Below are 13132 nucleotides of genomic sequence, written 5' to 3' on the forward strand. Positions count from 1 at the left end.
CAATGTACTACTCAATCACTGGTGAGAGATATCTGAACATTAACCAGCCAGTTGCCAATCACAGATATTTTAAGTCACATAGCGTGAAATTTAGTCTCGTTTACTTGCATTGTAGAGAGTTGCGCATATAGTAGAAGATCGATTTTGGGATTTAAAAATCGAAATCGAGATCATTCAAATGAAGTTTGCCATGCATTGGAAAATCTCAATTTTTACCCAGTCCTAAAGCTAAAATGCATGGACTAAAATTACAAAACTCGAATTAATATCCCATTCCTGACACCAAAAGCCTTAAGGGAGAGGACACTCATTGTGTGGACTTTGTGGTTATGTAATCTCATCTTCTACAAGAACGTGCATGCACCCTTCCTCTTTCAGTCAAGGTGACTACTTTCCAGAACACCCCCTGGCGTATTTCGATGCTATTTGACCTCTAATATATATAACTTCCTATGTGATGAAAGCACACCACTGCAAGTCATCTGTGTCTGTTGTCACTGTAATATTTGCATCATAATCTCTAAATAAGATCATAATCATCTATAGAATGATATGAAATTATTGACACACTGTTACAGTCCTTGTTAATGTGGATAAAAGGATTGTGACGATTGACCATTCGCTAAGCCCCACCTTAAAAGCGTTTCTGACCAATCCTATCTTAGCAACTGTTGCCGTCCGCCATTTTGCTGACAAGCGATTGCTTTTTTCCAATGAGAGACTATGGGAGTTATATGTGTTTGAATAGTTTTATGCAGAATTTTATAGAAATTATCAAAAACAAAACAAAACAAAAAACATAGTTGCTTATAAACATTTGTTATAGTGACATGAGGTACCTAGAGAACCTTTTCTCCCTTTTTTAAATCTTTAAATAAATCTTGAGAAGAGCATGGTATGGATTAAACTGTGTCAGCCCTCATTCCCAAATGAACATGTATAACATCAGCAAGGACACTTACATTTTCTCCAAGATAAATTAAGAGCTAATAACTGGTAAAGACGATAGTAAATAAAGAGTTTACAGCATCATAGTGAGTGTGAGATGTTATGAGATGTTCTGATCACTTATGCTAACATTGTCTGGTGTGTAATCGCCATCAAATGATGCTTTTCTCTTTGACTGATAATCATTTGCCTCAATTCTGATTCACAGTCTCCACAGTCTTCAATCAAATTACTAGCAATTTAACCATTTCTTTTACAAAAAAAGTCAGTTAAATATGCTTTAAAATTTCACTCCTCATTCCAGCCCACGTATATTTTGCCCAAAACCATACCATTCACAGCAATCTCCAATTCAATCCTATGGGAAGTTCTGTAATGCTTGTCAGAGCGAGCAACAGTAACCAAGGGGCGGAGCTTAGCGAAGGGACAATTGTAGTTGAACCCAGACCCTGCTGTGTTTCCAAAAATATGTTATGAATTCTAGTTTATGTTGAAAGAAGGAATGTATGTGTGGCCTGTGGGAGGAGAGCAGGCTGCTGTGTCATTTATCCCCTTAGAGACAGATGCTGATAGAAATCTGTTTGTGAGTGGGTGTGTGTTTGTGTGTGTGCTTCCTCCTGTAGTCAGTGTGATAAAAAGAAAAAAGAGAGAGACAGAGAGAGCAGAGAAAGAATCTATCTATCTGTCTGTTTGTCTGTCTGTCTGTCTTTCTAGCTATTTATTCTTCTTCACTGTCCCTTTCTACCTCTCTCATTTGTCTCCGCTTTGCTGTCCTTTTGCATATTTTGCTGCATTTTCAGATGTCACACTGAATGACAAGTGCGCTGGTGCACCAGAGTTCCCATCATGCTGTATTCTTCAGTGTTTTGACTGCACTGTAATATTAATATCAACTGTTCTGTTCCCTTCTTATCTGCATTATTGAGCCTAAACCTCTCTTTACATATACTATGGCCCAATGGGTCTTGCTACGTAGGCAGATGTCGTCTAAGGTGATATCCTAACTGAGATGGAACCTTATAATGACTGATATGTAACGCTCAATAGCAAATCAGCAAATAGCACACAAATAGCGCTCTGCACTGAAGACCTGACTGACTATTAATTTCAATAGAGTATACCGTTCAAATGTCAGACCAAAAGTGGGGTACCTTTCTGGAATCATTATGTTGCATAAAAAAGCATAAAATTCTGTACATAGCATGCACAAAATATTGTTTTTATGTAACTATTTTTATCTATTTGGTATTGAATTTATAAGTATATTAGACATTTTTATAATTTTTAGTATAGTATGCTTATTAGTAAAAGTATATTATAAGTATATTTATAGTCAATATTTTGCTCGCCTTATCTACCCTCTTGGTTTTACTTATTTAAACAAGCTTGTCATAGTACATTCTGGGATAGCCTTCTCTTCAAGGGATACATGCAATGTTGCCTTACAATTTGGCTTACTGCAAAGGGAGAGTTCACCCAAAAATGAAAATGCTCTCATCATTTACTCACCCTCATGCCATCCCAGATGTGAATTTTTTTTCTTCTGTTGAACACAAAGAAAGATTTTTAGAAGAATATTTCAGCTCTGTAGGTCCTCACAATGCATGTGAACAGGTATCAACATTTTGAAGCTTCAGAAGCACATAAAGGCAGCATAAAAGCAATCCATAATACTCCGGTGGTTAAATTCATCATCATCTTCAGAAGCGATATGATACGTGTGGTTGAGAAACAGATCAATATTTAAGTCCTTTTTTACTATAAATCTCCACTTTCACTTTATTCTTTAGTTTTTGGCGATTAGCATTCTTAGTGCATATCGCCATCTACTAGGCAGGGAGGAGAATTTATAGTAAAAAAAAAAAAAAAAAAAAGGACTTATGAGTGCCTACAATGCCTTAAAATGCTGCCTATGAAGGCAACTCACTAGGTTTTGCAGCAAGTCTTGTTTGTGAATACAGGGCAACACTGAATAGCATTGACCAGTGTGCGTTGCTCTTACCCTGCTGTCCTGGTTTTAACAGGTTTTGGACAGATTGTGTTTTAAAGTTCAAAATTAAGCTAATGTTCCTAACTGATGACCGATTGTTTTGTATTTTGTGCCAATTAAACTAAATTAAAGGGTAGTCACAGAACTCTACAGCTGGGTGAAAAAAAGTTAATGATAAGAAATGTCTTTAGAGAAGCTCCTAATTTTTCAACACAAATGTATGTTCCCTCACAGACTTGATTCAGGCAACCCAGGAGTCCAATGTCAATATTCCTCAGATGGCAGATACCCTGTTTGAGAGAGCGGGAAATGCCAGCTGGATTGTGGTCTTCAAGGCTTTGGTCACCACTCACCACCTGATGATCCATGGCAATGAGGTGAGGTGCAGTTCCTTGTTTACTTTGGAGAAACATGCAGTATCGATGACTGCAATATTATGAACATGATTTTGGTTATAGGTGGCGGCCTGTAGTGCCAATACTGAGCTGAAGGACAATACTGTATTTGCAGCTTCTTCTACCTCTTCCTCTTAGTTTCAACTATTATAGGAATAGTTTGGCCAAAAATAAAAATTCTGTCATTATTTACTCACCCTCATGTCATTACATACCCATATGCTGTTATTTTTTCAGTGGACAATTAAAGTAGAAATTGGCTGTGAATAGGGTGACCAGATTCCTGCTTGTGGAAAACGGGACAGCCCCCTCCCAACAAAAATTTACGTATCCTTACCTAGGCGCAGATCAATGCGAAGCAGATGGTGCATCCGCATCTGTAACTGTTGTCACCTTGTACTTTTCGCTGGCAGCAATTTTTCTCAGTGAGCGCTTGTCTTTCAAGAGTTTATTGTAAAATGCAGAGCAGACCATTCCAAAATTAAGACGTACGAAGGCATTGCCTTCATGATTGTTACACTGAGTCGAGATTTATCCGGTGTCCATGCTGTGTTCATTAATGAGAACACACACTCCACAGATGCAGATGTCCCAGGCAGGCATAAAACAAACTCCACAACCTTGGCTAAGACTCCGAAGTTGATTGTCTTGCTCTCCAGCTCACGAAAAACGTCTGTCCATCTCTCAGACATGGCCATCTTGTTCATGTTCCATTCAGTGATGCGACAAGTGACAATGTTTTTCGCGCAGGCCCACTCGTCAAAGAGCGTGGTTTTGTCAATCAGATTGAGAGCGGAGATTCTGGAGTAGAAGTGTTCGAGGCTGCTCTGAATGTCTTTCCACTCTGGGATGTCTCTCAGTAGGGCCCACTCAAGTTTTTCTGTGTTCTCCAATGAGCGGCTCCAATTTTGGAGGTAATCCACCGATGCTGAATAAAAGTTTCTCACTGCACGAAAGAAATCATCCGTTCGCATATTAATTTCAGATGGTATGAATGATTCCTCCAGCCTGGCCTGCAAGACTTTTCTCAGGTCATGAATGTGCAAAGCTATGACCGTGCACAACAGAGTGATAAGCAAAAAGTCCTCCACTTGCATGCACCATGTCAAATTCAGAACTTTGCTTCACAAAAAAAAATCCTTAACATTTGGTGTGGCACACTTACATTTAGCAGTATGAACATGCTGCGCGATGTCGGTGCGGCCTCCATGGGCGATTAAAAAGCGAGCTCCACAAATCTCACACCTCACTTTACTAGGCTCTGTCTGTGACTCCTTTTTTAGAAATGTAAAATCTTTTTGAAGATCCTCATTAAATGTACATGCACGCTTCGTTGACATTTTTCCAGCCGCAGTTTCATCTTTGTGCTCTTTCAAACTGACTCTTCAATCAGTTCACAAACTGGACGTCTATTGATAGGGGATTGTTATTGGATAGTTTAATCCAGTCATGTACTTCAAATAACACGGTGTGATTTTATTGGTTTTACAAGCTGTATCCTTGGCTTCCTTTGATTAGAATACTCACGTGACTGAGAAAGCCACATAGGCGATAGAGATATTTTAGGAGAGGGGAAATACAGGACAAAACCTGATTTTTTCAAAATAAGACACTAGAAAAAGTTCTTAAATACGGGACTGTCCCAGGTAAAACGGGACCTTTGGCCACCCTAGCTATGAAGCTCCAAAAAAGACATTTGTTATTCGCTGACAACCTTCACCTCAGCTGATGTTTGTGTCTAGCCTGTGTCTAGTCCACATCTTGCTCATGTTCTGTAAATAAATTGAACCAAATCCAGATATAGAGATGGCAATATTATCAACATGCTATTTAAACACATGTTTAAAACAGTGGACAAGTGTTCTTTTGTGTTCAAAGCTGAGGGCAATTCGACCTTACTAAACAGACCTGATTAAGACACAGAATGTATGAAATGGCTAAAAAATACAACTTAAAAAGTGTTTTAAAAGCTTAGCCCCAAATTGGTCTCATTGATTCTGGCTTGGGATGCAGGTGTTTGCAGTTTTGAGGACAGAAATGCAAGGTCTGCATGAAATTAAACCTACATCAACAGCGTTGTTTAAAGCTAAGACTAAAATGTTTCTGGAACCTTCCCTTGAATTTGAACGGTTTTCTGAGGAGCTATCCACAGAGCTTATTGTATTCAAAGCGTCACTCACTTCCACTTATCACTGTTATCACACCCATCAGGCTCACAATAGGAGCAGAGACAGACAGGCGGGCAGATGTTCCAGTCTCTTCTATGAAAACGCAGTTTACTCTTTCAGTCAAGGCTGGCATTCTGTGGTGACAGAGACATAGGAGATCAATTGAAAATTGAATTAAATATAGCCTCTCCAGTCTGTGGAGAAACTCAAATGCTCGGTTGAAGTGTGTGTGTGTGTGTGTTGGGGGTTGCATGACTACACATTTTTTAATAGTCGATTAGTCGAGCCCATTAGTTGAGTTGACTATTCATGGGGTCCTATAGGATTGCCATGGAAACGTACGTATGTAGTTTCTGACAACTGAGGGGGAAATTATGAGTGACGGACAGTCTGAGCGTTGTTTTGAATGTGAACGGAACAGATGAATAAACATCAACCAATATGTTGACTCCTCGTAAGCACCTTTTTATTAGAATTGTGCAACAATAGGTAGGAGCTGTAATATTTCGAGCTGTAACGTAGCTAAAAGTTAACATAAGTGTCTGAACATATTTTAGTGTAGCCAGGACTACCTGTAGCTGCAGCCGCTTCCCCCGTCTTCTTGCAGCAGCTTGTACAGGTGATTATGGGCGGACACGGGATCAAGCATGTAGGATGGGGATGCATTCCGTCATGTCATCGTACTCCAACTGAAAGCACTTTTGTAATTGTCGCCGAATCGTTTTCTCGAAGGAATGAACAGCAACTGGTCAGATGTCCAAACACACAAAGTTGTGCTGATCATGTTGAAAATCACTTACTAACCATAGCAGATGCCTTTTTAAATGATTATGCATAGCACTAGTATTTCTGTTATATTTGAAGGCCACTTTGCATATATTCGAGGTTACTATTGCATCTGTGACATTTTTATTAAAGTACATTTGCGCCACTTCACTTTTTTAGTGCCATCGGCCTTCACACTGGCTGGGAAGTTTACAAAATGTAGGATGGCAGGGAAAGAGTAAAGTGAAAACTGAATGGACAATTCAGTAATATTTGTCAGGAATGCGCCGTCATGATGGCACTGCGGATGGCCGCCTCGGTGTGGAGCGCTCCTATTGTTTTGTTGTTTTTGTTTGTTTGTCCTGTGTTTAGTAATCTTTTTCCAGTCAGTTTTACCAGAGACGAACTGCTGAACATTCGACAGCATGTACCAGACAGTCTTTTCCAGGTTTTTGAATATTCAGACATTTTGCTAGACATTTTAGTTGAAGGCGCGGCTTTGTTGTTCAGGAGACGCAGGCAAGGAAGACGAGCCTGTGCACTGGTCAGACTCCGTCGGCGGGGCTTTCGAACAACACTGCCGAGAATTCATCTTGCGAATCTCCACTCTCTTCCTAACAAAACGGACAAACTACATCTCCTCACCCGCACAAACAAGGACTTTTCAACCTCTGCTGCCTTGTGCTTCACAGAAACCTGGCTGAGTGAAGCCATACCGGACAGCGCGTTACATCTGCCGGGCTTCCAGCTGTTCAGAGAGGATCACACCGTGGAGTTAACGGGGAAAACGAGAGGCAGTGGAACATGCTTTTACATCAGTGAAAGTTGGTGTACAGATGTAACAACGTTAAAGAGGATGTGCTGTCCTAATTTGGAAGCGCTCTTTATTAATTGTAAGCCTTTCTACTTGCCGCGGGAGTTTTCCTCGTTTATTCTGGTGAATGCGTATATCGCACCAAACGTGTGTTTGAATGCGGCACTGCAACAGCTGGCTGATCAAATCACAGACACAGAACAACAATACCCGGACTCAGTTATTATTATTCTTGGGGATTTTATCAAAGCAAATCTCACATGTGAACTGCCCTAATACAAACAGCACATTACATGCCCCACCAGAGACAGGAACATACTGGATCATTGCTACACAACAATAAAGGATGCATATCGCTCTGTCCCTAGAGCAGCTTTGGGACTCTCTGATCACTGTCTGGTTCATCTTCTTCTAACCTACAGGCAGAAATTAAAATCAACCAGCCAGTAGTAAGGACTGTAAAGAGATGGACCAATGAAGCAGAGCGGGAACTATAAGCCTGCTTCGATTGCATGGATTGGAGTGTTTTTGAGGCTGCAGCCACAGACCTGGATGAGCTCACAGATACTGTTACATCATATATCAGTTTCTGTGAGGATATGTGCATTCCTACTATGACAAACCATGGTTTGCAGCAGAGCTCAGGCAGCTTCGTCAGGCCAAAGAGGATGCTTACAGGGGTGGGGATAAAGTTTTGTACAATCAGGCCAGGAACACACTGAACAAGGAAATCAGAGTGGCTAAAAGAAGATACTCTGAGAAGCTGAAAAACAAGTTTTCAGCTAACGACCCTGCATCAGTGTGGAGTGGCATGAAACAACTCACAAATTACAGGACTCCTACCCCCAACCCTGTGGTGGACCAACAACTGGCTGATGACCTGAATGTGTTCTACTGCAGATTTGAAAGGCCCAATCTCACACCCCACACCCACTCTGACCTTCACTTCACACAAACACCAACACCTCCTGCAACCCCCCTCCTCCCCCACTCCTGCTACTCAACCTGCTCTTAAGATCTGTGAAGATGATGCGAGCCGCGTCTTTCGGAAAGACAAGGAAAGCTTCAGGCCCAGATGGCGTCTCACCAGCGTGTCTTCGATCCTGTGCTAACCAGCTGGCCCCCATCTTCACACAGATCTTCAATAGATCCCATGCTGCTTCAAACACTCAATCATTATTCCTGTCCCAAAGAAACCAAAAATCACAGGACTTAATGACTACAGACCTGTTGCCCTGACGTCTGTGGTCATGAAATAATTTGAGAGACTGGTGTTGGCCCACCTGAAGAACATCACTGGACCCTTTCTAGATCCCCTTCAATTTGCTTATCGAGCAAACAGGTCTGTGGATGATGCAGTCAACATGGGATTGCATCATATCCTGCAACATCTGGACAGACCAGGGAGATTGCAAGGATCCTTTTTGTGGACTTCAGTTCAGCTTTCAACACCATCATCCCAGCTATACTCCAGAATAATTTACACCAACTCTCTGTTCACATGTCTATCTGTCAGTGGAATACCAGCTTTCTGACGGACAGGCAGCAGCTTGTGAGACAGGGGAAACTCACTTCCAGCACCTGTACTATCAGCACTGGTGCCCCCCAGGGATGTGTGCTCTCCCCACTACTCTTCTCCCTCTACACCAATGACTTCATCGCCAAGGACCCCTCTGTCAAGCTCCTGAAGCTGCAGACGGCACCACTGTCATCGGCCTCATCTGAGATGACAATGAGTCTGCATACACAAGGGAGGTTGAACAGCTGTCTGTCTGGTGCAGTCAAAACAACCTTGAGCTGAACACGCTCAAAACGGTGGAGATGATTGTGGACTTTAGGAGGAACACCCCTCACCATTCTAAACAGCACTGTGACAGCAGTGGAGTCATTCAGGTTCCTGGGCACTACCTTCTCACTAAAGTGGAAGACACACATTGACTCCATTGTGAAAAAGGCCTAGCAGAGGTTGTACTTCCTTCGCCAGCTGAGGAAGTTCAACCTGCCACAGGCGCTGCTGATTCAGTTCTACTAAGCGGTCATTGAGTCTGTCCTCTGCACTTCAATAACTGTCTGGTTTGGTTCAGCTACGAAATCAGACATCAGAAGACTACAAAGGACAATTCGGACTGCTGAGAGGATTATTGGTTGCCCCCTGCCCCCCCTTCAAGAACTATACACTTCCAGAGTGAGGAAAAAGGTTGGAAAAATCACTCTGGACCCCACTCACCCTGCCCGCTACCTTTTTGAACTGTTGCCATCTGGCCGACGCTTCAGAGCTCTGAGCACCAGAACCGTCAGGCACAGGAACAGTTTTTTCCCTCAGGCTATCCATCTCATGAACAGTTAAATTGCCCCATTGAGCAATAACTATGTGCAATACACAGTTTAGTCTTTTTTTATATTTATCCAACACATCCAATCTCTTCTGTCATTTCATTCCTCTGGGGAAAAAAAAAAAAAAAACACTTGCACTGTACATAACAGATGTGTATTTGCACTGTACATAAAAGTTAACAGATTGGTATTAAATTGCACTACGTGTGTGGATGTATGTATGTATGTATGTGTGTGTCTGTGTGTGTATGTACATATGTGTATAACTATTTTTTATTTATTATTATTATCTATGTCTTGCTGCTGTTTTTGTATTGTTGTACACTGGAAGCTCCTGTCACCAAGACAAATTCCTTGTATGTGTAAGCATACTTGGCAATAAAGCTGATTCTGATTCTGATTCTGAAAGCACTACCTGATTGGTCAGATAAACTGTTTTCCTCATTAATATAAATGAGTCTTCCCTTGACATCCTACATTTCGGAAATCCACAGCCCACTGAATTTCCTACATACGCATTTTGTAAATCACATGGGAAGTGAATAGTTGACTTCAGGCTGACAGTGTTGACTACATTAGTTATAGTTGGGGATGTGCCAGGGTGGTCGACTAATCGACTAGTTGTCCAACAACTGACTTGTCAATTAGTGAGGTTGACTACTAACATTACCATTTTTAGTGATGGTGGTTTTAATGGGAGATGCATTTTTCAAATTAATTAAGAGAAGCAACTTCTTGGAGAGAGTTTTTGCATAAAGATAACTTGATGTGCTTAAAAGTGATTAATAGTCAGCACAGTAAAACCCTCTGCAAGAACTTTTGTCTTGTTAATGGATTAGGTTTAGTCTTTTTATGCGCTCTTTGGCGAATCAACTATACATTTCAAGATGATCACTGTCGGATGTTAATTCCTCTGCTTTGAGTAATGTTACTGTATTTATAAGGTGCTGTGGAGAGATTAAATTGTTTTTCTGATTCCGTCTGACACTGCTTAAATAAATAGTTGCAGTAAAAAAGGTATAAAGTGCTTGATGTCGTGAACTAGATGTGTACCTGCAATATTATTTAGCAGTTCTGCGCTTTTGAATGCGCAACAAGGATTGCCCTGAAGAACTCAATTTATGTTAAAGCGTGTCATTCTGTTTCCAGGATGTGCATAAGTGGTTTTCTGCTGCTCTGTAATGGAGCCTTTCTTATTTCTTACTTTTCTTACTTTGATAGTTTTGTGCAATATGATGTTAATGTTATTTAGCCTATTTATTTGTTGAATATACGTTCATTACCATGTGGAAGTGCTGCGCTTAACGTCCGTATACCTCTCTGAAACTGACTATGGGGTCATATGAACATAATGAAGCTTAATTATACATTATCCTTAATACCAACTAGTCGACTTGTCATTCAAACAACCGACTGACTAGTCGATTATGAAAATTGTTTGTTTTGCACAACATTTTTTGTTTTGCACATTCTTAGTTATAGTCATGTGCTCAGTATGCTGTATTGTTAAAAAATAAAACGTGTAACTTAAACTTTTACTGTATTATTTTGAGCATGCATAGTTTGTGATCAAGTGTCATCACAGACAGCTAAAATAGTAGGTTAACACTTTACAATAAGGTTGTACTTATTAAAATTAGTAAACAAAGAACAATATTTATTATAGCATTTATCAGTCTTGGTCAATGTTAATTTATAAATCTACAATTGTTCATTGTAGTTCATGTTAGTTCATAAATCAAATCATTTTTATTGCCACTTCACCACATGCACGAGTGCGACGGTGAGTGAAAGTCTTTGGTGCAGTTACATAAACATGCAGTATACACAATTATACAAGTATGCACATATCCACAATATACATATAAACACAATATACACATTATACAAGGTACACGTAAAAGTACATAATATCATGTGTACCTTGTATATTGTGTATGCATAAACTAATGTTAACAATTAAGTGCTGTAAGTGTCGTTCATTGTTAGTTGTTAACAAATACAGTACAATCAGAAAGTATTCAGACCCCTTCATTTTTTTCACATTTTCTTATGTTGCAGCCTTATGCTAAAATGCTTTAAATTATTTTTTTCTACATCAATCTAAACTCCATGCCCCATAATGACAAAGCAAAACCCAGATTTTTGTTAACTTTGCCAATTTATTAAAAAGAAAAAACTGAAATATCACATTGACATAAGTATTCAGACCCTTAACTCAGTACTTAGTTAAAGCACCTTTGGCAGCGATTACAGTTTCAAGTCTTTTGGGGTATTATGCGACAAGCTTTGCACACCTGGATTTGGGGATTTTCTGCCATTCTTCTCTACAGATCCTATCAAGCTCTGTCAGGTTGGGTGGGGACCGTCGGTGGACAGCCATTTTCAGGTCTCTCCAGAGATGTTCGAATGGGTTCAAGTCTGGGCTCTGGCTGGGCCACTCAAGGACATTCACAGAGTTGTCCCTAAGCCACTCTTTCATTGTCTTTGCTGTGTGCTTAGGGTCATTGTCCTGTTGGAAGGTGAACCTTCGGCCCAGTCTGAGGTCCTGAGCACTCTGGACCAGGTTTTCATTAAGGGTATCTCTGTATTTTGCTGTGTTCAGCTTTCCTTCAACCCTGACCAGTCCCCCAGTCCCTGCCGCTGAAAAACACTCCCACACCACCATGCTTCAGCGTTGGGATGGTATTGCACAGGTGATGAGCGGTGCGTGGTTTCCTCCAGACACGACGCTGGGAATTGAGGCCAAACAGTTCAGTCTTCGTTTCAGAGAATCTTGTTTCTCGCAATCTGAGAGTCCTTTAGGTGCTTTTTTTGCAAATTCGAAGCATTTCATGTGTCTTGCACTGAGGAAAGGCTTCCATCTGGCCACTCTGCCATAAAACCCAGATCAGTGGAGTGTTGCAGTGATGGTTGTCCTTCTGCAAGTTTCTCCCATCTCCACACATGATCTCTGGAGCTCAACCAGGGTGACCATCGGGGTCACTTACCAAGGCCCTTCTCCCCCAATTGCTCAGTTTGGCCAGGCGGCCAGCTCTAGGAAGAGCTTCTTCCATTTAAGAATTATGGTAGCCACTGTTCTCTTGGGAAACTTCAGTGCAGCTGAAATTTTTCTGTAGCCTTCCCCAGATCTGTGCCTCAACACAATTCTGTCTCTGAGCTCTGCAGGCCGTTCCTTTGACATCATGGCTTGGTTTTTGCTCTGATATGCATTTTCAGCTATGAGCCCTTATATACAGTAGATAGGTGTGTGCCTTTCCAAATCATGTCCAATCAATTGAATTTGCCACAGATGGACTCCAATCAAAGTGTAGAAACATCTCAAAGGTGATCCAGAGAAATGGGATGCACCTGAGCTAAATTTCATGTGTCATAGCAAAGGGTCTGAATACTTATGTCAATGTGATATTTCAGTTTTTTCTTTTTAATACATTTTAATAAATTCTTTTTAATAAAGTTATCAAAAATCTAGTTTTTGCTTTGCCATTATGGGGTATGGAGTGTAGATTGATGTGAAAAAAAATAAAATAATTTAAAGCATTTTAGCATAAGGCTGCAACATAATAAAATGTAAAGACTGCTTTTTCTAAGGGGACAGATGTGCTGCTTCGTAATTCCCTCCTAATGTCTGATTCATTTTTGTGGAAGAGAAGTAAAGAAGAAACAGAAGTGATTAGACTTTATACTAACACTCTGGAGATAAAGAGCATGGCCTTTA

At 40.6% G+C, this 13132-nt stretch overlaps 1 protein-coding gene across 3 annotated transcripts in view; it reads left to right on the forward strand.

Annotated features, from left to right (window-relative positions):
• The window catches only part of LOC127454182 (clathrin coat assembly protein AP180-like), a 68008-nt gene that overhangs the window by 18195 nt on the left and 36681 nt on the right, over positions 1 to 13132 (forward strand). For all 3 annotated transcript variants that reach the window (XM_051721198.1, XM_051721195.1, XM_051721197.1), the window contains one exon: positions 3173 to 3315. In XM_051721198.1, coding sequence (XP_051577158.1) covers positions 3173 to 3315 — 143 coding nt within the window. The remainder of the gene's footprint in view (positions 1 to 3172; positions 3316 to 13132) is intronic.

The sequence above is a fragment of the Myxocyprinus asiaticus genome, chromosome 16 (assembly GCF_019703515.2).
Source record: "Myxocyprinus asiaticus isolate MX2 ecotype Aquarium Trade chromosome 16, UBuf_Myxa_2, whole genome shotgun sequence".
Taxonomy (NCBI): Eukaryota; Metazoa; Chordata; class Actinopteri; order Cypriniformes; family Catostomidae; genus Myxocyprinus; species Myxocyprinus asiaticus.